The sequence below is a fragment of the Taudactylus pleione genome, unplaced genomic scaffold (assembly GCF_031769625.1).
Source record: "Taudactylus pleione unplaced genomic scaffold, aTauple2 ptg000292l, whole genome shotgun sequence".
In the NCBI taxonomy this organism is placed as follows: Eukaryota; Metazoa; Chordata; class Amphibia; order Anura; family Myobatrachidae; genus Taudactylus; species Taudactylus pleione.
The window spans coordinates 1,311,171-1,337,201 of NW_028284694.1; the positions used below are offsets into that span (position 1 = coordinate 1,311,171).

At 46.4% G+C, this 26,031-nt stretch overlaps 1 protein-coding gene across 1 annotated transcript in view; it reads right to left on the reverse strand.

Annotated features, from left to right (window-relative positions):
- Window positions 1–26,031, reverse strand: part of CRTAC1 (cartilage acidic protein 1) — an 822,281-nt gene that overhangs the window by 15,654 nt on the left and 780,596 nt on the right. The window contains exon 12 of the mRNA XM_088482771.1: window positions 3,648–3,793. Coding sequence (XP_088338897.1) covers window positions 3,648–3,793 — 146 coding nt within the window. The remainder of the gene's footprint in view (window positions 1–3,647; window positions 3,794–26,031) is intronic.

The window sequence follows — 26,031 nt, forward strand, 5'->3', positions numbered from 1 at the left end:
GCAGTGATACAGGGAAGTGGAGTAATACAGGTAAGTGCAGTAATACAGGGAAGTGCAGTGATACAGGTAAGTGCAGTGATACAGGGAAGTGCAGTGATACAGGTAAGTGCAGTAATACAGGTAAGTGCAGTGATACAGGTAAGTGTAGTCATACAGGGAAGTGCAGTGATACAGGTAAGTGCAGTAATACAGGGAAGTGCAGTGATACAGGGAAGTGCAGTGATACAGGGAAGGGTAGTGATACAGGGAAGTGCAGTGATACAGGTAAGTGCAGTAATACAGGGAAGTGCAGTAATACAGGTAAGTGCAGTAATACAGGGAAGTGTAGTGATACAGGGAAGTGCAGTGATACAGGTAAGTGCAGTGATACAGGAAAGTGTAGTGATACAGGGAAGTGCAGTGATACAGGTAAGTGCAGTGATACAGGGAAGTGCAGTGATACAGGGAAGTGCAGTAATACAGGGAAATGTAGTGATACAGGGAAGTGCAGTGATACAGGTAAGTGCAGTAATACAGGGAAGTGCAGTAATACAGGGAAGAGCAGTAATACAGGGAAGTGCAGTAATACAGGGAAGTGTAGTGTACAGGTGCGGTGATACAGGTAGGTGTAGTGTACAGGGAAGTGTAGTGATACAGGTAAGTGTAGTGATACAGGTAAGTGCGGTGATACAGGTAAGTGCGGTGATACAGGTAAGTGAAGTGTACAGGTAAGTGTAGTGATACAGGTAAGTGCGGTGATACAGGTAAGTGTGGTGATACAGGTAAGTGTAGTGTACAGGGAAGTGCAATGATACAGGGAAGTGCAGTGATACAGGGAAGTGCAGTGATACAGGGAAGTGTAGTGATACAAGGAAGTGCAGTGATACAGGAAAGTGCAGTGATACAGGGAAGTGCAGTGATACAAGGAAGTGTAGTGATACAGGTAAGTGCAGTGATACAGGTAAGTGCTGTAATATAGGGAGGTGCAGTAATACTGGGAAGTGCAGTGATACAGGGAAGTGCAGTGATACAGGGAAGTGCAGTGATACAGGGAAGTGCAGTGATACAGGTAAGTGTAGTGATACAAGGAAGTGTAGTGATACAGGGAAGTGTAGTGATACAGGGAAGTGCAGTGATACAGGGAAGTGCAGTGATACAGGTAAGTGTAGTGATACAAGGAAGTGTAGTGATACAGGGAAGTGTAGTGATACAGGGAAGTGCAGTGATACAGGGAAGAGTAGTGATACAGGGAAGTGCAGTGTACAGGGAAGTGTAGTGATACAGGTAAGTGTAGTGATACAGGTAAGTGCGGTGATACAGGTAAGTGCGGTGATACAGGTAAGTGAAGTGTACAGGTAAGTGTAGTGATACAGGTAAGTGCGGTGATACAGGTAAGTGTGGTGATACAGGTAAGTGTAGTGTACAGGGAAGTGCAATGATACAGGGAAGTGCAGTGATACAGGGAAGTGCAGTGATACAGGGAAGTGTAGTGATACAAGGAAGTGCAGTGATACAGGAAAGTGCAGTGATACAGGGAAGTGTAGTGATACAAGGAAGTGTAGTGATACAGGTAAGTGCAGTGATACAGGTAAGTGCTTAAATATAGGGAGGTGCAGTAATACTGGGAAGTGCAGTGATACAGGGAAGTGCAATGATACAGGGAAGTGTAGTGATACAGGGAAGTTCAGTGATACAGGGAAGTGCAGTGATACAGGGAAGTGCAGTGATACAGGTAAGTGTAGTGATACAAGGAAGTGTAGTGATACAGGGAAGTGTAGTGATACAGGGAAGTGCAGTGATACAGGTAGGTGTAGTGTACAGGGAAGTGTAGTGATACAGGTAAGTGTAGTGATACAGGTAAGTGCGGTGATACAGGTAAGTGCGGTGATACAGGTAAGTGAAGTGTACAGGTAAGTGTAGTGATACAGGTAAGTGCGGTGATACAGGTAAGTGTGGTGATACAGGTAAGTGTAGTGTACAGGGAAGTGCAATGATACAGGGAAGTGCAGTGATACAGGGAAGTGCAGTGATACAGGGAAGTGTAGTGATACAAGGAAGTGCAGTGATACAGGAAAGTGCAGTGATACAGGGAAGTGCAGTGATACAAGGAAGTGTAGTGATACAGGTAAGTGCAGTGATACAGGTAAGTGCTGTAATATAGGGAGGTGCAGTAATACTGGGAAGTGCAGTGATACAGGGAAGTGCAGTGATACAGGGAAGTGCAGTGATACAGGGAAGTGCAGTGATACAGGTAAGTGTAGTGATACAAGGAAGTGTAGTGATACAGGGAAGTGTAGTGATACAGGGAAGTGCAGTGATACAGGGAAGTGCAGTGATACAGGTAAGTGTAGTGATACAAGGAAGTGTAGTGATACAGGGAAGTGTAGTGATACAGGGAAGTGCAGTGATACAGGGAAGAGTAGTGATACAGGGAAGTGCAGTGTACAGGGAAGTGTAGTGATACAGGTAAGTGTAGTGATACAGGTAAGTGCGGTGATACAGGTAAGTGCGGTGATACAGGTAAGTGAAGTGTACAGGTAAGTGTAGTGATACAGGTAAGTGCGGTGATACAGGTAAGTGTGGTGATACAGGTAAGTGTAGTGTACAGGGAAGTGCAATGATACAGGGAAGTGCAGTGATACAGGGAAGTGCAGTGATACAGGGAAGTGTAGTGATACAAGGAAGTGCAGTGATACAGGAAAGTGCAGTGATACAGGGAAGTGTAGTGATACAAGGAAGTGTAGTGATACAGGTAAGTGCAGTGATACAGGTAAGTGCTGTAATATAGGGAGGTGCAGTAATACTGGGAAGTGCAGTGATACAGGGAAGTGCAGTGATACAGGGAAGTGTAGTGATACAGGGAAGTTCAGTGATACAGGGAAGTGCAGTGATACAGGGAAGTGCAGTGATACAGGTAAGTGTAGTGATACAAGGAAGTGTAGTGATACAGGGAAGTGTAGTGATACAGGGAAGTGCAGTGATACAGGGAAGTGTAGTGATACAGGGAAGTTCAGTGATACAGGGAAGTGCAGTGATACAGGTAAGTGTAGTGATACAAGGAAGTGTAGTGATACAGGGAAGTGCAGTGATACAGGGAAGTGTAGTGATACAGGGAAGTGCAGTGATACAGGGAAGTGTAGTGATACAGGTAAGTGCAGTGATACATCCAACCTCGGGAGTTTAGGTGACAATATCGAATAACTTTTTTAGGTATCGAATAACTTTTTCCCTCTACATTTCTTCATCGATGTATCGCAGGAAATCAATTAAAAATGTAATGAAATGGAGGATTATGAACAAGATATAAACAAAGATTGTGAATATCTTTTTTACATAGTATCCTAAAACCATATTAGAAACTGCTGAATAATTCTACATGGTTTAGGGTAGATGTTCGAAGCCTTGGGGAGAGATAAAGTGGAGAGTGATAAAGTACCAACCAATCAGCTCCTGTCACTTTTTACAGGCTGTGTTTGAAAAATGCCAGTTAGGAGCTGACTGGTTGGTACTTTATCTCCATGCACTTTATCTCTCTCCAAGGCTAAGTACATAGACCCAACAGTGTCAATGCACTTATCAGGATAATATATACAGTATATATATAAAAAAAAAAGTGTCACAGATGAAGGATGTATCATTTTTCTATTCTACAAGAAAAAAAAACCTACCTCAATAGCTGTGGGTTTAGTGACACTGTCTTCATCAAGGGGGTATGTGATTTCCAGCACAGAGTTCACTTCCCCTTCAGCAATGCCCCGGGTGAAAATCCTGCCGTCAGGCCAAGTCACCTCCAAACTGCTGGCTTCATCCTTTCCTGGAGGAGAGAACGGCAGACGAGGAAATCAAATCAAGATGTTGCTGGATGTGAGGGTAGAGACGATTATAGCGGCACAAAACCTCACTCTGAAAGGCTCACAGTTACTGCCTGAGGCATTACCGACCTTATAAAAATAGTCCATTCCTGTTTTATGACTTATTAAAAACCAGTCATCGTATGGGGTTTTATTTCAGTGCTGAATAGGAGAACCTGTGCACAATTATTTTCCAATACATTATAATATTGTGTTATTCTTTGAGTTTTTATGGATTTGCAGTGAGGACATAAATCAGGCTCCTCGGCTTGTCTACGGTTTTATCGCTCTCTTAGTTTCAGTTCCGAGCCAATTCGTCCAGAGAGGAGAACCTCACATCATCTGAATAAAAATATTCACTGACATTGGGAAGTCGCAGGGTACAATGGACCTCATTCAGAGTCTCTCGCTAGCGCTGTGCGCTCGCAAGCGGCCCGATGGTTTGCGTACACGCATGCGCACTCTTCGTTCTGCGCGTGTGCAAACTACTCTGTGCGATCGCAGGCCGCTCGCTCGCCCAGCAAAGACAGCCCAGTGAAATGAGTGACAGGAGAGGCCGTTTGTGGGTGGTCACAGGGGTAGGACACTAATAATGGGGGAATGGAGTTGCGAACGCAGGCGTGCCTGAGTGTTTCAGCGCTGTTTCAGAGGAGTGCATAATTAACAGACAGCGTCATAGTATACGTCACATGCCTGTTTTTTACACTGAAGTCCTCCCAGTGCTTGCGGTAGGGTAAGGCAACCACATGTGCTGCGATTGCTTCCGATTGTCCTCGATGTACCAATGTTTTAATACACTTCCTGGAGATGACGTGTACTAGTGGGCGGCTCTGCCTGTGCAATTGGGTGTACCCTGACCGCTCGCTAAGACGTGGTGGGCGTGCTTATGCCTTGGTGAGCTATCGCTTCCCGTGGCATCACTTTGACAAATTTGAATACGCTGGGGGCGAGCGATAGCATCCAGCGAGAGACTCTGAATGAGGTCCAATGTCTTTATATTTGTGGAACATAGTTATAGTCATAAATATAATGCAAACGGAATAACTACAGGGCTATTTGAACAGAGGGCCTGAATCAGACCCGCTCGCGAGCGCTGAGCTCCGTCGTGTGTATGCGCAAGACCCGCATATCGATGGCCAAGCCGTCGCTATGGGTCTCGCACCAAAGGGGGCGTGCTGTCGATGGTGAGTGACAGCACACCCCCTTTGGTGGGCGTGCCGGAGGCGTTGCTGCCCAGACTGAGGTGTTCCCATGGGAACGCCTACTGTCTGGGGCCGGCCCCACTGACATCACTAGTGATGTCAGTGGGAGTGCTTTTGGCTCTGATAGAGCCAAAAGCACTCCTGGGCTTGCGGCAGCAAGACCCTACCTCAGGGTCTCATTGCAAGCCCGATGGTCACGATGGTCTTGACCATCGCGACCATCTTTTTGGCCGCTCGCATAAGCTGTGGGTGGTAACCCACAGCTATGTGAGCGGCCAGGAGGCCGCTCCAATTTTAGGTAGGAGGGCCCTGATTCAGAGCGAGCGCTCTGGTCAGAGCGTCTGGCTCTGAATCAGGCCCAGAATGTGGACCTCATTCAAAGGCGGTCGCACGGAGCGATTGGAAGTAGCAAGCGATGTTTTTTTCAACTGCGCATGCATACACATGGCAGTGCACGTGCGCAAGCCTGTCTTTCCGACCGCAATCCTCTTGTTCGATAGTCACTACGAGGTCGTAGCTGAGATTGACATTTCGTGCCGTTTGCAGGTGGTTACAGGGGAAGGTGCTTGTGAACCGGGGGTGTGGTGGCGTGAATGCAGGCGTGGTTGACCTTAAAAAGGGTGTTTTAAGGGCGTGCATATATTACTGAGCGAGTCATCACACAAGTCATCTCGTTGCAATAATGATGCTACTGCTCGCAGTGCTAAAGGTAGCCCAGGGTCTACCTTAAGCAGTGCGAGTGCAGGCGATGGTTTCGGCCTCAACCGATGTCTGTAGGCAATTAACAATATAACAGGTGTTAATCGTGCTGACGTAGGTTGCCGCCTGCGACCGACTCTGAATTAGCCCGTAGAGATGGGAGGTGTGCTTTCATTTTCGATCACTTTGGGGGCGACCGATCGCTCCCGAGTGACTGCCTCTGAATGAGGTCCTGTGTGCCCACAGAGCCGTAACTAGATTTTTTGGTGCCTTGGGCCAGGAAGAGCATTGCACGCCCCCCCCATCGTCCCATCCCGTTTTTCAAATAGGGACATACTGTAAGACGCACACCTCATAGGCTGCCATCAGAAATTGTGTTGTTGATACTGTAGCTCTATGTGTAAGGTGTCTGACTGTCATGTGAGAGGCGATTGGTTTGAGTCCCTGGTATGATAGCATTTTGAAATGTGTGTGTGTGTGTGAATAAGAGGATGTGACTGTAGGTACTTGGGGAGGTGATCGGATGTAGGGGGTGTCAACCAAGGAGGAGTTAGGGGCGGCCAGGAGATGCCGGAGATAAAAAAAAAGAGGAAGCTACAAGTGAGAATGATTACAAACAGAAAATTGACAGGCCCGAATGGTGGCCCCTGTCCTGCGGTGCCCTGTGCCATGGCACAAGTCGCACCACCCTAGTTACAGCCCTGTGTGCCCATACATAATCCAGAAGGTCAGTAAAAATATATTTCTGTTAATGTCTCAGTGAATGCCCAGCAACGCGTCATAGGCATTAGATTAAAACCATGTTATTTGTTTTCTTACAGCATAAGTTACTCAAGTGAATGGGGTCTTGTCTAGCTCGGGGTGGGAAATCCATAGGTTGGGACCAAACATGGGGGTAGGGATCAGATCAATGTCGCACTCACACTCCTGGCACAGTATGAACATCACTGGGCTAATGTTTTGACTCCTGGTGATCTAACATTAGGGAACACCCAGAGATGGTGTAACGACCAAGATTTTATGGGTCTGAAAGGCGAATCTTTCAAAAATGGCAACAGAATGCCAAGTGACCCAACTTAGGGATCAGAAACCGATGGTTGGCAGCCATTGATATTTCTGATCCGATTCCCATAATGCTACGGTTGCCACCATGACTTGCTTCTTCCGATGGCTGCTGACGTCATTCCTGCTGTGTACACCAGGAAGGAGAAACTCATGTGTCTGTACAGAGCTCCTTAGAGCAAACTACAGCTGTCGATTGCACATACACACTAGCATACAGTGACAGGAAACCATCAAATGTTTAGCAGGTGATGGTACCCTTGCAATGACCATCCCTAATCTACTTGGCCTAAAAGAATAATATAAATAAATGGAGTGGTACTCTTGGGGCCACTGAGACATTGGAATGGGATGGATCCTAAGGAGAAACGTGGCTACTGCCGGTGGCAGGTGTAACAGGGGCATGATCGCTGCATCACATGCAGTTTATGCCACCCCTGTACTCCTACAAAGGCCCCCCCCCCCCCCCCCCATGTGCCCTCAGGTGCTCAAGGCAATATATCCCACATAATACATATGTTTTATTAAACAAAAAAGTTATTCTCTTATTGTTGCAACCTTACATTTAAAAACCACAATGTTTAAAAAGCTCACTACATTCCATACAAAATTCAGCTTGCAACATTCACAATCTTATATGTAACAATTAATTGCCATGACGGAGCATCACATACTAAATATTTAACAGTTATTTGGCCAACGTCAGACTTTTGTCTTCTGTTCCTGATCTTAGTGGTAGATTTACTACTGTATGCCGCGCTTTGTCAAAGCCGCCTTGACTGATGGATTTAAAGTATCAGTGTCACGCTCTGACCCTTAAAAACACTTTCTTACCTCTCCGGTGTCTGTCCAGGTTAGCACAAAGGTACGCTCACGCTGCACATCGCTCCCATCTGGTGCTGAGGTCTGTCTGTGCTGCTCCTGTCCTGTCTGCTCAGTGTCCTGTCACTGAGCATGGAGATGACTCTCCGCAGCGCCTTCCCAGCATGATGGCACACAAGCTACATGCCAGAGATGCCTCCTAAACCACAGATTGGGTGCAGCCATGTTGGACTCTGTCACCTGACGCTCTTCCTCCACTCAGAGCACTGCTCCCAGACCAGCTAATCGCAGCATCCAATCTCTGGGGATTCTCCCCTATAAATTCCATTTCCTGACTGGCCTCTGTTGCTAGTAGAACGTCTCTTCTTGCTGAAGTTACAGCTCAGTACTGAGCTCCCAGGTACTCTGTATCTGAATGGCCCCAGTCCGTTATATCCAGTTCCTATAACTGGTAAACAAGTCTCCTATACCATCTTGCACACCAGTCTGGTTTTACTACTGAGACTTGTTCTTACAGCCTCCATCGGTTCCAGCCGTTACCTCCAACCATTGGCCCCTTCCATGCCTCCAATCATCGGATTCATATCAATTCAGTTCTTCAATTCATCAACATCGATTCCAACCGATCAAGTTCATCAATTTATCAAACATTGGAATAATATCATTCATATCATCAACATTCAGTTTCTCTGGTTCCAGTTTTCTCATTGGCACCTTGTCTGCACCTTCCTACTCCTGCAAAATTTGATGGGAACCCCAAAAATCGCAGGTTTTTAAAAAATTAATGTGAAACCCAGCAATTTTCCTACAGACCGTACCCGTGTAGCGTATATCATCTCCCTATTATCTGGACCCGCCTTAGGCTGGGCCTCACCCTTATGGGAAAGATCGGATCCCATCCTAACATCTTACTAGGAATTCATCACTGAAAAGAATACAGTTGTATTCCCGCACTAGTCACTCACTTATTATCCTGTAATTAGTGGTGAGTTTGGGATATTCACCGTTGTATTGTATTGGTTAATACCTATTATTCCTTTGATAATAGAGGAGTGCCACCAATGCCCCTTTATATAAATGACTTCAAAGACAAAAATAAAAAAAGAAAGGGGTTTTCCTATTCAGTGTACATATCCCCTAATAACATACCTGTATTATCTGTCCACTGTATTGATGAGTCCAACTAAAACTTAACTTATTTTAAGTAACAATACAATTAAAAGTTAACAAATAACAGCAAAATATTTAAATAATAGTTGTGTGTATAGATAGAAATAGTGTCTAAAATCTTCCCCTTGGGAGGAGTGCCCTCACGTGCCGTTATTATTCAGCTTCCTATAAAACATTGGTGACATTCAGCTGAATTTTTATGGGACAGGTTATTTGCTCTCTTAGGGGCGTATGTATCAAAGCTTGATGTGAGATATATATCACCAACCAATCAGTTTCTAACTTACATTTTGCAGGCTGTGTTTAAGAAATGATAGTTTGGAGCTGATTGGTTGGTGATATATATTTCACAATTTTATCTTACATCAAGCTTTGATACATAGGCCCCTAAATCTGATTAATAAGGGGTTAAATATTACTTCCATTCAGCTGAATTTTTATGAGACATGATATGTGTTCTCTTAATCTAATTAATAAGGGGTTACATATTACTCCCTTTATAATTGTTTATATCTGTGTTTAGTGTTTTAATTAGTGTTGAAAAAGTCCATTGATCGTATCTTTAGTTATATGCAGTGATTTACAGTATTAAACACTTGCACATCCTATGTACATCCTATGTATGATCGATCTCTGACTTTCTGCATTGAGCTGTTTATAATTGATACAAAAGTATCTTATTTGCTCGATACCCTGAGTCTATTTGTTATGATACAATACTGGGGCAGATGTACTAACCTCTGGGAAGTGATAAAGTGCAGAGTGATACACTCAGCTCCCAGCTGTCATGTTACAGGCTGTGTTTGAAAAATGACAGTTGGGAGCTGATTGGTTGGACATTTATCACTCTCAACTCTTATCACTTCCCAGAGCTTCATACATCTGCCCCAATGTGTCCTCTGACATGGCAGGGAATCTCTCCCTGAACTGCTGCCGAAGTTTCACACTAGTCTCAATGAGAATGCATCACATTTCCTTCATGGTAGAGTTTATTAGCCATGATATGTGTGATTGTGTTTCCCGTGTGCGTATAGCTGCTATAGAATAGAGTTCACCAATCAAACATTATTTGTGAGATTGCATTCAGTGTGCATTTTAGTTTGACTGTCTATGTGACCATTTAGATCAATTGACATTCATGTATTAGCAATCTGTAAATTCTTATTTAACCATTTCAATCACAGTCACTGTGTTTTTCCGTTTAGCCAATAGTGCAAACCTGCAAATATTCTCCTGTCGTAATCATATACACCAGTTTAATACATCAGCCAAACTACCACGATCAGCATTTAGATCGAATATATTGGCATTCCACCGAATCTTCGACAAGCCTGGGAGACTGTCATCTGCATCTTCAGACCTTCTGCGTCTACGCCAGGGTTCAAATTCTGTAGACCAGTATCTGGTGCAGTTTCAAATACTGGCATCAGAACTCTCTTGGAATGATGAAGCATTCTATGTAGCCATCTGGAACAGCTTATCCAACAAAATTAAAGATGCTCTTGTTACTCGTGTTCTCCCGGCCAAGTTAGAAGACTTGATCTCCCAGTGCACCAAGGTGGACTTACATTTTAAAGAATGTGCTATTGAGAGAATGGAGATTCATTCATCCTAAACCTGGAGCAACAGTTTCTCAAAGAGGAACCAATGCAAATCAACAGTTCTTGCCCATCACAGGAAGAACATCGTAGGCGACAGTCTGAGAATCTCTGTCTCATCAGATCAACAATTGTCCTAAGCGTCTGGGAAACACTGGCTCCTAACTCGGCAAGGAGAGGCTAAGTTAGGAGTAGTTCATTCCTCTCCAAAGAAAACTTATTGCATTTTCTCAGTTTATTTTCAAGTGGCCAAGCTCTTCGAGCAAGTCTCTGTTCTGTTGGATTCAGGCGCAGCTGACAACTTCATCACATCCGAATTAGTCCAGCGGTGGGCATTAAAAACCGAGAGTGTGCTTACCGGTTGATGGAAGCCATATCCTAGGGGGTACAATAACCCTTCAGACTAGACCTATGCGAGTCAAGATGATTGCTCTGCACTCTGAACTTTTATATTTTCTTGTCATGCTCAGGGCTTCGCATTCCATAGTTCTGGGCTTGCCCTGGTTCCGTATGTATAATCCTCAATTGACTGGAGAAACTCACAAATCAGCGCTTGGGGATCTTCCTGCTTTGGTTCTTGCTTCCAAAAGTTCTTCCAGCCTGCTCTGCAGTACCATCTCAGCCGGATACTCCTCCTCCTCCCTATCAAGAATTCACTGATGTTTTCAGTAAAGCTGGTGCTGAATTCTTCCTCCTCACAGTGAATGGGATTGTCCAATTGAATGAATCACTGGGAAATATCATCCCAGAAGGCGAATTTATCCGCTATCACTCCCAGAAAGGCCATGACTGACTATATCCAAGAGAATCTTGAAAAAGGGTTCATCCACTCTTCCACCTATCCTGCTGGAGCGGGCTTCTTTTTCGTCAAAACAAAGGAAGGAGGTCGGCGCCCTTGCATCGACTGCAGAGGACTGAATGACATCACCAATAAAAACCTCTTTCATCTCCCTCTGATCACAGAGCTTTTGACTGAGTGAGTGAAGCCACCAACATCCCCAAATTGGACTTGCGAAGAGCATAAAATTTCGGAATCAGTATTTAACGCCAGTGGCTGAATAGCCGCTGGATCAAATATCGACAGAGGAACCCCGACGGACCTAATTCCCGACTGGGGCTGGTAAGTAAACTAACCATCCCCTCACCCCCCTAACCCTAATCCTTCCTTAGTGGTGCCTTACCCTAACCTCCCCCCCTAGTGCCCAACCCTAACCTCCCTCCTGTTAGTGCCTAAACCTAACCCCCCGCTCCCTGCACCCTAAACCTAACCCTCCCAGGGGGGGGCTAACCCTAACCTTCCCTAGTGTTGTCTAACCCTAACCCCCTACCCTAACCCCCCGGAGGGGGTGCCTAACCCTGAGTCCCCACAGGGGTCCCTAAACCTAACACTCCCCCCTGCGGCTAGATGCTAAGACACCTGGGTTACCTTTGTTCGGTATGCCAGGTGCCGGTATTTTGTAGTGGGGCTAATGATAGACGTAGGTATTTTGACGTCTACCTTTAGTCCCCTGTCGGGCTGTCAGTGTCGGGATATCGGCAGGCGGGATAGCGTCCGCTATTATCCTGACTGCATCCCTATAATCTTATATGAATTCGGGAAGGAGACGGGAGGAAGACCGCATTGAACACCCGTGACACCGAGTACCTTGTTATGCCCTACGGTCTCAGCCATGCTCCCGCAATTTCCGCATTCTGTTGAACAAACATGTTGTTGTATTTCCTGACGCTATTCTCATATTCACCAATGATCTGGAAGAATATCGCCAGCAAGTAAAGGAGGTCCTGACACATCTCCGTTCCAATCATCTCTACTGCAGTTTGGAGAAATGTGTCTTTGAGGTCAAGTCTATTCCCTTCCTGGGATATATCATTTCAGGTTCTGGTTTCAAAATGGACCCAGAAAAGCTCCGAGCAATTCAGGAATGTCCGCTTCCTAAAACTCTCAGGACTGTTCAGCGCTTCCTTGGGTTTGTGCACTACTAGCGCAAATTCATAAAGAACTTTTCCACCATCATTACACCTATTACCGCTCTCACCCAGAAAGGTGCCAATCCATCCCAATGGTGTGACATTCAGCAAAAATAAAAGATAAACCATGCTGGATTAGCATTTATTTTTCTTGCCATTTTAAATCCATCGGTCAATGATCAGCGGCTTTGACATACCGCAGCATAGCATATCAACCCATTTTTTTGTGAACATCACGTGTCACATTTTTATGGAACTTATATGGAAATGTGTCAGGTTTAGTGGTTGTTTAAATGACCAGTAGATCTGTAATTTTTATGATCGGTATGTAAGCAGCTGGTTATGCAAATTCTTACTGAATGAAAACATGGGAGTAGATTTACTAACCGGTGGTTTATCAAAGCCGCTGACCAATGGCTTTGATAAACTGCCGGTTAGTAAATTTACCTACATATCTCAAAACATGAGTTGCAGGATGATCAATGTGTGAGGTCAGTCTGCACACAGGTAGCACATGTGTGATGTGCTGTAAGTATCACCATACACTAATGTGGACAAATCACTAATCTGTTTGTTTGGCAGATTACAATTTGTGTTGAATGCATAAAAATCCATTCTATAATCCAGGAGTGGGTGAAAACAGATCGGCTAATAGGTCTGAATGAATGAACACCTATGCACCCTAGTAGACCATAGCCCACCTATTGTGTAGGCGGGGTCGGCGAAATGCAAACGCGGCAGTGCTATTGAACGCCGTTACAGGGGCGTGCATACATTAGCCACTACGATGCCATATGCAGCTTTCGCTTTCACTGTGTGCGATGAGGTTTGCAATTCCTGGGTAATGTCAGACCTTGTGCAAATGTACGTGAGGCTCCGATGTTACTTGATGTTACCGATGATTTTGCAGCCTTGCAAAGTAATACGGACGTGTGTAGGGTAAAGTTGGTGTCCTTATGTTAGGCTACAACGGCATTGTGATTGCACCCATTAGCATATCTTTGCAGTGAGACAGCGTGCGTAATGGTTACTGCTATCGCAATAGTGTTCCTTACTGAATCAGGCCCTTTAATCACAAAACCGGTCTCTTAAAACGTGAGGGAAATATATTATGTTTAATGTAAAGAGGTGATTACCATGAATTATTACAGAACTTATCCTACAAAAAACTTTTTTTTCCTCTCAGAAAGGATGGAAATTTAATGAACAGTAAAACAGTGTTTAACTTAATTAAGATCAGGACCATTAAGTTCTCTCAATGGGATCAAGTCCTCTATTTAAGAGTATTTTCCAGCAGTTAGGTTTGGTAGACTAGATCAGCTCGAAGGTCTGTACATTCTGAACTTGCCGCTTTGTGAGGCCATTTGTACAAAGTCACCCAGGTGTAAGAACAAAGCTGAAAGAGTTTTCCAGCAGGATATAGAAGCGGTATAGAAGCAATGGCATCTTTGCTTTGAAACACTTCAATATATTCCATTAAATTGCATTTGAAATATTTCAAAATGATCCATGCATGAGATGTGGGGCCGGCTCCTGAGTCGCGCATAAATCCGAATGCGCCTGTTTCTAGTGGTGTTTTGCATACGACGCACGTGTCGCATATGGATCTTTCTAAATGTATGCTAAATTCAGTTGCGTCGCCTGCAACTAGCATGGGGCAGGCTTAAGTGCCAGTGATAATGGCGGCTGCTTTCATGGACGGAAAATCGCATAGATGCGTACGACCCGTGTATAGTCATACTGTATTAGCGTTCCGTTTGCATTCCATTCACTTACCGTTCGCTGCAGGCGGTCAGAGTTCAGTTCACATTATGTGCAACTCACAATCAGGCACGGAATGTCCACAGTGCTACATACTGAGGGGCAGATGCAATTAGACATGCGGGTCAGTGTGGCTGCGCACACATGCCCTGATTCAGAGGTGTACGCACTGTGGGCCTGATTCATAGCTGCTCGCAGGTCTGAGGGGCGCTTTTTTTTTTTGTCCGGCCTTCTGGCCGCTCGCTAAGCTGTGGGTGACCACCCACAGCTTTTGCGAGCGGCCAGGTGATGGTCGCGACCATCGTGACCATGGGGCTTGTGACGAGACCCTTGTGGTAGGGTCTTGTCTGCCACAAGCCCCAGTGAGCTTCCTGCTCTAATAGAGCCGGAAGCTCACTACTGACATCACGAGTGATGTCAGTAGTTCCGCCCCCAAACGGCAGGCGTTCCTTCGGGAATGCCTCCGTTTGGCAAGCCACCCCCCCCCCCCGACCCCCCTACAAAACAGGGTGAGCTGTCGATCAATATCGACAGCTGCCCTGTTTGTAGCGAATGTCGGAGCGAGTGAATTTCTCACTCGCTCCAGGGCTCGCACACGCCGCGCGTGCGCACTGCCCGGCCATCGACCCACTTGCAAGCAGGTCTGAATCAGGCCCTGTGTGCGTATGCGTCCAATGTTACTCGATGTTACCGACTGTTTGGCTATGTTGCCCTAGTATACGGATGTGAGTAAGGGGAAGCGGACGTCCTTATCTTTGGATCCGATTGCAATGTGAATGCAAACATTTAAATATCCCGCTGATATTATCAACTGCGGTGCGTGCGTATAAGCAGAATTGTGATCCATAGTGAATCAGGCCCTAATTTCAGGTGCACGCAGGGAGAAGTGTATTGAAATTGACGTGGGTGTCCCTGGACGGTGATGGCCTGTGCGCTATGGCAGAGTCACGGGCGTGCCGGGGAAATGGCTGCTTACACAGATGCTTGACCGATCACTTAGCAGGACCGAGAAACTGTACCTGCTATAGGGCTGTATGTATTACAGCGTGTACAGATGCTGAAAGTGGGCGTCTCAGTCCTTGCACATTCGGCCGCACACAGGGGGAAGACTTTATAGCGGCATTTGAATAAAGTCGTAGACGGGTGAACGCCAATAGACGCAGCTGTTGTCGCTTCTGCGTCCACCTTTGAATCAGGCCTATAATAGGTAATGACGGGAGAGAAAAGCCATGCGCATTTATATGTTCACACCTCTATGGGAAGCGTGCAGAAACATGCGAGCTTTTCCTGCCCAGATAGCCTGCCTAGTATTTGCACTGGAACATTGCGGCTAACTGAATCTGCCTCTAATGCTGGGCATACACCATACAATTATCGGGCCCCATCAGCCCGATATTGGCACATCCTCCAAAAATTGTACTGTGGCCCTGATTCAGAGCCGGACGCTCTGACAGAGCGCTCGCTCTGAATCAGGGCCGTCCTTCTTGATTTTAAGAGCGGCCTCCTGGCCGCTCCTATAGCTGTGAGTGACCACCCACAGCTATAGCGAGTGGCCAGGAAGATGGTCAAGACCATCGCGACCATCGGGCTTGCGACGAGACCCTTGTGGTAGGGTCTCGCTGCCGCAAGCCCTGGAGTGCTTTCGGCTCAAACAGAGCCGAAAGCACTCCCACTGACATCACTTGTGATGTCAGTGGGGCCGGCCCCAGACGGTAGGCGTTCCCATGGGAACTCCTCCGTCTGGGCAGCCACGCCCCCGGCACGCCCACCAAAGGGGGCGTGCTGTCACTCAACATCGACAGCACGCCCCCTTTGGTACGAGACCCGGAGCGACGGTTTGCGCTCGCGAGAAGGTCTAAATCAGGCCCAGTGTGCGCGGCCGACCAATGCTAATATATTGATCGTTTGGGCATGCCAGATCCAGTAAGCCTGTCCGATGCCATATTTTAAAAGATAAATGGAGGCCAATTCGGGCAGTGTATGCCCAGCGGCGGCAGGAATGGGGAAATATCTCCTCCCCAGGGGATGAGCGCTGATATTGGGGCCAATACACTGTGAGATATCTAATAGTGTATGCCTGTGATATCAGCAGGGTGTCAGGCTGCCAGATGAAATGTCTGTCCGTCTGACAGGAATTTTATCTGGCAGTGTATGTCCAGCTTCAGTGTCAGACTAAAAGAACTATACTGTAAGTTAAAACAAGCCATCTCCCGTGGAGATGCTTAAAGTGCATCATCAACCTACGCATTGTGGAGCAGTGGCGTAAATTCATCCCATACGCCCGGAGGCATGTTATAATTTGGTGCCCCCCCCCCGTCACAGCCGCTCACACTGTAATGTAGCAATTCGCATGCAGATAGGCTATAGATAGATGAAGGCAGCAGCTGATGGTCTGACATGGAGCGCTCCACTAAGTGTACGGTGGCTTCTCAGGTGCCGGGAAGGGGTGCCATGTTTTGGACGGCCGTGACAGTACACTCCGGGTATATGGTTACAGCCCTAGGTTTGGTGAATATGTTGTGCACAATGGAGGAGGTGCCCCCTTCAGAGCTGGAGCCCGGCGGCAGGCGCCTCCATTGTCTCCCACAGTTCTGCCCCTGTTGTGGAGGCAGATCATATGTAAGGAGAAGGTAACTTTAGAAAAATGCTCCCTACTCATTCACCAGCAACAAGTGACATCATTGATTCAAAGTGATGTCACTAACTCCTAGGAGGTATATTTACAAAAGTGAGAGTTTTTAGAAATGGAGATGTTGCCCATAGCAACCAATCAGATTCTACTTAACATTTTACTAGCACCTTCTAAAAGATAATAGCTAGAATCTGATTGGTTGCTATGGGCAACATCTCCACTTCTAAAAACTCTCACTTTAGTAAATAGACCCCCTAGTATCCTGATAGGCTGCATTCTCATGAATAATGCTTTAGCCTACGCTGTGGGTATACTATTGGTCCTCGTTAATAACATACTTCCCAACAATCTGGCTGCTCCTTCCGGGAGGGAGCAGCCAGATCGGCAGAACAGGGGGTGTGGCCGGCAAAAGGGGGCGGTCCAAACGAGTTGAGGTTAGTTTGCGGGCGTGACAGGGGGCGGGGCCACGCGATCGCATCATTTTAGCCCCGCCCCCGCTACACAATGCAGAAAAAAGGCATTGCGAAACAGGGGGCGGGGCCAAAATGACGCGAATCGCGTCAGCGGCCCCCCCGCTGTGGGCGTTTATCAGGAAATGGGGAGGGGGGTTCGGGGGATCGGCGGCAGGCGGGAGGCTTGCCTGCCTTTCCGGGGGGGCGGGAGCTGCACCCGTTTATCGGGAGGCTCCCGCCCGAATCGGGAGGGTAGGCAACCCTGGTTAATAATGAAATGTTATTTCATATCACGGAAGATGTCTCAAACGTTGGAGAGAGATAAATTGAAGAGAGATAAGTACCAACCAATCCGCTTTTACTATAACTGCCATGTCACAGGCTGGGTTTAAAAAATTACAGTTAGAATCTGATTGTTTGTTATACGCCTTTTACACCAGAGCAAAAACCCAGGTTATTGCTGGGTCGACCCAGGTTGCAGCTCAGTACAGAGGGTTCCCTGAAAAATAACGAGGGTCATGTGACCCGGCAAGCCAACCCAGGTAGCTACCAGGGATGGACCCAGGATGGACCTGGGTAATTGTGCAGTGTAAACGGCGCAACCCAGGATATCCCACCTGGGTCATGCCTAAAATGAGCTGATTGGTGGTTGTGGAGCAATCACCTCCCACTTTTTATGACCTCACAAGTTTAGCAGGGCAGACTGGGTTCGGTGTGAACAGGGCTGACCTGGGAGTAAACCAGATCGAAGGTGCAGTGTAAACGGGGTCTGACCTGGTTTGGAACCATGGGCCTGATTCAGAGCCGCACGCAAAAAGTGTGTGCTCGCTTTGAATCAGGGCGGCTACATGTTTTTTTAAATCCGGCCTCCTGGCTGCTCGCATAGCTGTGGGTGACCACCCACAGCTTTTGCGAGCGACCAGGTGATGGTCGCGAGCATTGCGACCATCGGGCTTTCGACAAGACCCTTGTGGTAGGGTCTTGTTCCCGCAAGTACCAGTGAGCTTCTGGCTCTAATAGAGCAGGAAGCTCACCACTGACATCACTCGTGATGTCAGTGGGGCCGCCCCCAAACGGCAGGCGTTCCTTCGGGAACGCCTCCGTTTGGCAAGCCACCCCCCCGGCCCGCCTACCAAACGGGGCGAGCTGTCGATCAACATCGACAGCCGCCCCTTTTGGACGCAAGCGCCGGAGCGAGTGATTTCTCGCTCACTCTGGGGCTCGCGCGTGCGCACTGCCTAACAATCGACCCGCTTGCGAGCGCATAACGCTTGCGAGTGGGTCTGAATCAGGCCCCATGTCCAAACACCCAGGTTGGACCCAGGTTTTTGGTGGAAAAGAGGTATTACTTTACCTCTGTCCACTTTATCACTTTTTCCAAGATTTGATTCAGTACATCTCCCTCATTGTGAGATATTTCATTGCTGAATGCTCATCAGAAGGGTTCAGTGTCAGCCTGCAAAGTGTAAAATGTAGCAAACTGGCAATTGTGCATTAAAGAACCAATGTCCGAACAAGAAACAATGGTGTTATATTGCCTGCTCATAACGCTTGGGTTAGATTTAATCTTGAACATGGTTGGTCTTGGAGACAGTCCAAATAAAAGTATACAAAAATGGCATGAATGACAGCAGTGGCCTCCTAGATAACTGTTTTATTAAAAGGGGGTGTCTTGGGGTTTATTAAAAATCAAAAAACTAAGCTTATCCACAGTGCATAAAAAAAACGTTCCCAGTAACTTATTCTTTCTTTTTTTTAAAACACTTTTTATTAGACGGATCATTTGATTAACACAGACCAACGTAATTAAAGACCCATTTATACAAATAGTTGTCAAAAAGACAAGGGCCCTCATTCAGAGCCGTACGCTCTGAGCAGAGCGCACGCTCTGAATGAGGGCCGGGCTCCATTTTCATGGAGCGTCCTCCTGGACGCTCGTATAGCTGTGGGTCATCACCCACAGGCTATACGAGCGTGCTTTTTGATGGCCGCGATGGTCGAGACCATCGCGACCATCGAAATTGCGAGCCGGAGCCTGCGGTTGAGGTTTTCAACCGCAAGCTCTGGAGTGATTTTGGCTCTATCAGAGCCAAAATCACTCCCACTGACATCACTAGTGATGTCAGTGGGCCGGCTTCTGACGGGAGGCGTTCCCGTGGGAACGCCCCCGTCAGGGAGGCACGCCCCCGGCACGCCCACCAAAGGGGGCGTGCTGTCAATCAACATTGACAGCACGCCCCCTTTGATCGGACACAACGAGCGAAGGACTTTCCTTCGCTCGTCGCGTCTGGCGCATGCGCACGACGGAGCTCCCTCCGTCGTGCGCATGCTCAGTGCATAACATCGGCCCACTTGCGAGCGGACAGCCGCTCGCGAGTGGGTCTGAATCAGGCCCAAGGTCTGAATCTTATAATACAAAAAAAGAGCTGTAAATTGTGATCCATTTTTATATTTAACATAAATAATCAAGCCTAAAACAGAGAGAAAAAAACAGTGTATTCAGCATCAAAATCGGCTGAATAGAAAAAGCAGAAAAGAGGTAAAAAAGAGAAAAAAAAATAAAAAATTAAGAAGAGGGGAAAGTCCCGGGGGTGGGTCATCAGAGTAATAATAAACAAATGACCACGTATATACACATATATACACTGCAAACGTACATATACAAATAAAATAACTTTTACAAAGCAAAAAGGAGAAGGGGCAGATTGAGAGACTAACCACGGGCTCCATACTTTGTCAAAAGATTTAGAAGAATGATTAATAATGCTAGTCATATATTCCATACGATAAATATACCAAATGCGAGATAGGATAGACTGCATGGAGGATGAATCGAATTTCTTCCAGTCCGAAGCTATCTGACATTTCGCTGCATTAAGGGATAGGTATCTTGAGTAGACGGTGTACCTGGCCAATAATTTCTTTCCAGAGAACTACTATCTTAGGACAAGTCCACCATATGTGAAGAAAGGTGCCCTCATCTGTACAACCTCTCCAACACCTGTCAGACTTGCCAGGATACATTTTACTCAATCGAGAGGGAACATAATACCACCTATATAGTAGCTTGTATGTATTTTCTTTAATCTTAACACAGATTGAGCTAGATGCATTATCCCAAATCTCTGTCCATTCCTCATCATCTAAAGAGGTACCCAAATCTACCTCCCAGGCCTTTTCATAAGAATCACGTTGCAGATACAGCCCTCAACGAGCATTGTATAGAGAGAAGAAATTAAACCTCTGGTTCTTGAGCGTCTTAAACATAAAAGCTCTAAGCTGGAAAGGGGTCTATTAGTTAAAAGGTGTTTCATTTTAGAGTGGAAATGCCTAAGTTGCAAATATTGTAAAAAAGTATTAGAAGGAAGATCATTAGGCCCTCATTCAGAGGTGGTCGGAGGATGCAAGCGGTCGCTCAGAAACTGGGCGGCCGCTTGCATCCTGACCGGCCGCCTCTGTTTCAGTCATTAGGCTGTGGGTTAACACCCACAGCTCTAACGACCGCTAGGGTGATGATCGCGATGGTCATTGACCATCGCGACCATCGGGGCTTATGACGAGACCCTAGGGTAGGGTCTCACTTGTCGTAAGCCCCGGAGAGCTTCTGGCTCTGTCAGAAGTGATGTTAGTGTCACTAGTGATGTCAGTGTCACTAGTGATGTCAGTAGGGCCTCCCCCAAATGGCAACGTTCCCATGGGAACGCCTCAGTTTGGGCTGCCACCCCCCCGGCCCGCCTTCCAAACGGGGCGAGCTGTCAATCAACATCGACAGCTCACCCCTTTGGAAAGAGACCCGCTACGACCGGCGCTCTCGGTCGTAGCGGGTCTCACGCATGCGCACGAAGGAGCCGGCTACCTCGTGCACATGCGCACTAGACAAACATCGAGGCGGCCGTGCGTATGGCCGCCTCTGAATAAAGCCCTTAGTCTCTTGAATCTGAGAAAATTGGGGAAAACTCGAATCTTTAGTGATATCGTTTAAATAAAAAATGTTCCCCTTTCTCCATGAGGAGAAAAAAGTATTTTTTTTGCCTGGAGGGAAGCTAGGGTTATGAAAATTGGAATAACAGGAGAAGGACTAGGAGCCAGCCCAAATTTTCTATTAGTATAATCCCATATCAATAATGAGCGGGAAACAATTAGGTGGGAAATTACATTTTTAGGTCTGTGAGACCTCGGAAGCCAGAGAAGAGAGGAAACCGTAGAGAGACCCAACTCAGCAGCCTCAATAGTGACCCAGACCCTCCCAGCATCAGGATTACACCACTGCACACAGTGAGCAAGTTGCGCAGCTAAATAGTATCTTTTAAAGTCAGGGATACCCAACCCTCCATTATGTGTAGGACGTTGCAACAATTTTAAACATATCCGGGGACGTCTATTTGCCCATATAAATCGTGAAGTATGAAACTGTAAAAATTAAAAACATAGGGAGGAATAAAAATTGGGAGAGTCTGAAAAAGGTAAAGTATCCGAGGGAGCACGCTCATCTTTATCCAAAGTAACCAGACCAAGAATTCAGATCCGACTTTATTTGATCTAAAATACGGGGAAAATTTGCCTGAAATAACTGGTGATGGCGATGTGTTAGGAAAATACCTAGATATTTAATTTTTTGTTTATGCCAATTAAATGGAAAAGGTGCTTCCAAAAGGAGTTTTGTTGGCCCAGGAACATAGAAGTCAAGCACTTCTGTTTTACTCGTATTAATTTTGCAGCCCAAGTAACCGGAACAAAGATCAATTTCAGAGAGGAGAGGCTGCAGGGAGTGAGCAGGGTTCCCAAGGGACCCAGTAACTTATTCTTACTCTATCCAAACATATTATTCTAACCTATTGGCCAGGACTGAATACATAGGTCACCAAGCTATATAGGGGCAAATTCAATTAGCCGCAGGTTGAGTCATGTGATCTGTTCCCACAATCAACCCATGAGCAGCCCCAAGGTAACAGTTAATGCCGCTAATTGAATCTACCCCATAGAGTTGGTTCCCACAACAGCTACTGTACATGGGAATAACTACTATAGGTGCAGCTGCTATGGGGTCCAGAGCTGAGCTGAGGGGAGCCCATCTTCCTTGTCAAAGTTACATGTGTTATATACATTTTTCACCATTGGGAGGTACATAGGGGCCCTTACAAACTTTTGCTATGGGTCCTTCAAGTACCAAGTTACGCCCCTGTCTACTGTTTAATAACTGTACTATTTAATAAGAATTTAATACTAATAATGTTTTCAGATTTATCCTGGAGAAGTTCAATACCGTATGCAAACTGAACAAGTCCCAAATCTTATTTATCAACAAAAATTGTGTAACAAAAGGGTTAAGAACCCCTGGTAGATAAAAAAAAAAGAGTTAGACCGGCCCCCGAGGTGCAAAGTAACCACTTTTACAGCTGATTTTCTAGGCATTGATAGGTATCAATACAGCAGCACTTATATTTGTAAGACCCGTATAATATAAGTACAGATTTCGCTAACTTGAAGCTACTGGAAACTTTCTGCAGAATGCAAATGTGCAAAATAGTTTCAGTAAGAGACTTTATGCATTATTTACAGTTAATTAAATCTGTGTTCCCCGGATAACAATAAGTCTGGCAAAAAAAATGTAAGAATCAATACCCAGCACTCTTATAACTAAACAGTGGAATATTTGAATGTGAAAAATATGTGTACATAATGTATTATGTATAACAGGCAAAAAAAATTATAATCTGAAAGTAGCAGAAAAGTCTGAATACAAGGTTTTAGAATTACCAAAGCTTCGGATATTGCGTGCACAGACTGAAAGTAAATTGCAGGTGTTCTGTGCATAATTATACATTTGTTCTATGATGATTAAATCATGTGCGAGTCTACTCAACACAGCGTTCACTGTAACATGATATAATATGATATAGCACCTGCTACATTTGCGCACTACCTCAATTAGACGCCAGCTGGGGAGAGGAAATGCTACAATTCCACCACTCTGCCATCAAGGCTGCATATTTTTGACAATTCTGCAAAGGAATAGCCTATATACCTTTAACCTGGGCTTTATAAAATGTAACCTATGCATACTGATGTGGGTCAATTAACACAGTGGGCTCGATTCAATTGCCCGCGATGTAAATAGTGCCGGGAGAAAGCTCCCGGAGCTATTCTATTCTGCGCAATGTTTAGTCGAAGAATGCCCGTTCTCACGACTAAACACCCTGTTCAAGGCGCGAGAAAGGGCATTCCCCGACCTAACTTCCCGGCACGATGCTGTTTTCCACCCGCGAAGGGCAGAAAACAGCCTCGTGTCTGGACTTTTGTCGGATTTGTGCTCACATCCCCGGAAGGGTGCTAGAAGAAATCCTTAGTCGGGCTTAGCAGCGCGGTGTATTGAATAGCTCCGGGAGCTGATTCCCGGCGCTATTCACTTTGCGCAGAGTAGAATCGAGCCCAGTGATACTGACCAAAGCCAGGTTGGACACTAGGGGGTATACTTACTAAAATGCAGGTTTTTAGAAGTGGAGATGTTGCCCATAGCAACCAATCAGATTCTAGCTATGATCTTCTAGAAGGTGCTAGCTAGATAAATGTTAAGTATTTAGAAGAAGAAATATCAGAAGGCAGCTGAACCAGTCGGTAAAGTAAGTAACAGATGCAGCCTATGTAATGACAGATATTCAGTGAAGTGAAGAAACAGTATAATTATGCAGTCATTTGCCCAAGTTAATGACACAAGTCTGTGTTACAAATATTGACAAGTGTGAATCCACATTTAAAAGGAGCAAATATGGCATAGAGAAGAGGTAATTGGTAATTGCACGCAATCCTAAATGAGGCCACGCAGTTGACGTATCCAACTGAGAACGTCTACAAATGAACCATCTGGTGTCCACCATCAATGGCAAAACCACTGACCATGAGTGACGGTATGCAATCCGGAAGCCGACTGCCTAAATACTGGCAGCTGGCTTCCCGACTGTCATATCCCGGCAAGGGTGAAATGCCGGGCGTCTAGATGTAGACGCCCGGCATTTCCCCGACGCCGGGAGACCGGCGCCCGGCATCCCGATCGTAGTGATGCCGGGCGCCGCGAGCGGAGAGCCACAGGGGGGGAAGGTTAGGTTTAGGGCTCCCGGGGGGGACTTAGGGTTAGGCACCCCCCCAAGAGGGTTAGGGTTAGGCTAGGGGGAGGGAGGGTTAGGGTTAGGCACCCCGGGGGGGGGGACTTAGGTTTAGGCAGCGGGGAAGGGGGTGGTTAGGGTTAGGCACCCCTAACCAGGGTTAGGATAGGGGGGGTTAGGTTAGGTTAGACAATACTTACCTATCCACGATCGGGATTTCCAGCGCTGTCGGGCTTCCGCTGCTGGGATCTCTGCTGATGTCGGGCTGCCACTGCAGGGAATCGATGCCATGTGGCCGGCGGTATTTCATACCAATTCCTGAGTGACAAACCATTAATCGTTGTTAACCATCAACAGAAGAGGTTTTGGCCTTAGCAAATCTGCGGATAGCAAAACCGCCGCCAAACTGCCGGGGCTTAGAACTTTAGGCTTAGTAAATTTTGTCCACTGTCACGGCGGCACTGTACCCAGCAGCTAAGTTACAAATATTTTTTTGTAGTAAATATTCTATCCACACTAAAGCCCAATACCTTGACTGCTCAACTACAGCTCTTCCTGGGAGGGATGCATGGCGCACGGCATTGTGAATGCGATGCCTCCAAGCAGATCTTCTCAAGCGTAACAGCGTTTATTAATTAGTCTCCTTCTGCCCATGCGTCGAGTGACAGGGGGTGTAGGGAGGGATCCGATTGGATCCCTCTCAAGGCATCTATTGGGCAATGCCATCTAAACATGGAGTTGCCCGAGCGCATGCAAGCTCCGAAATGTCACGCATTCCAGGGCTTGTTGTGTATGCGGTAAGCAGACAAACCTCCGAATACATCATTTTCAGAGGTTTGACTGCAATATCTGCAATGATGCATCCGGTCACATGTGTGGTCAGGTGACTAAAGATGTCCGATTGCCATGCCTGGTGAATAAGGAACCGAGCTCTTTCCGACTGCAGCCTGATGACACTTTTCCTTTTTCTTTCCTTTGTTTCCTGCTTATGGCAATTTACCTTTCTCTGTAAGTGGCGGTAGATAAAGGAATAACGCAGGCAGCGCCTTGCGAAATCCCTCGCTTCCCCAACTCCCAATTACCGAGACGTCATCCCCACTAATGAAACAAGCAGAAAGGAATGAGATGAAAGACGGGGAGCAGAGCAGGCTCTGAGGCTGCCAAGACCATCAAAGCTTATTATTTTGTTTTAATTCCTAAAATAACAAACCTTTTACCTTAGCCAGACGTTTAACTCCTTGGTGACGCCAACAATGGTCACAGAGCAGCTCTGTCATCTCATTGCCAGTCAGTGTGCTGAACTGTAAGCTGAAATGTTCAGCACGTTACTCAACCGGCTTGTGCTGTGGGTGGTTATTATTAACCTCTTTAGTGCTGCCAGAGGCTCTAGTTACTGTATGTGTTCAGACATTAAAGTAAGCTGTTTGCAGGCAGGAGCAGTTACGAGAGGAAAGGACTCGTGTGCAGACTCTGGGCCTGATTCAGAGCCGGACGCTATTTGCGCTCGCTCATTCAGAAAAAGGGGCCGGATATTTAAATTGAGTGCTCGCTCTTTGCGGTCTGTTGACGCCTCTATGTCTGAGCGAGCGAACGAAACATGCGCTCGCTATTTTGTAAAGACGCCCCCTGGCCGCTCACATCCTACGTCATCTCTGCTATTTATTTGATTAATCGATTACATCGAAAGGCGTCTGAACTGCTCGCAGTGCTTGTGGTAGGATTTTCCTACCGCAAT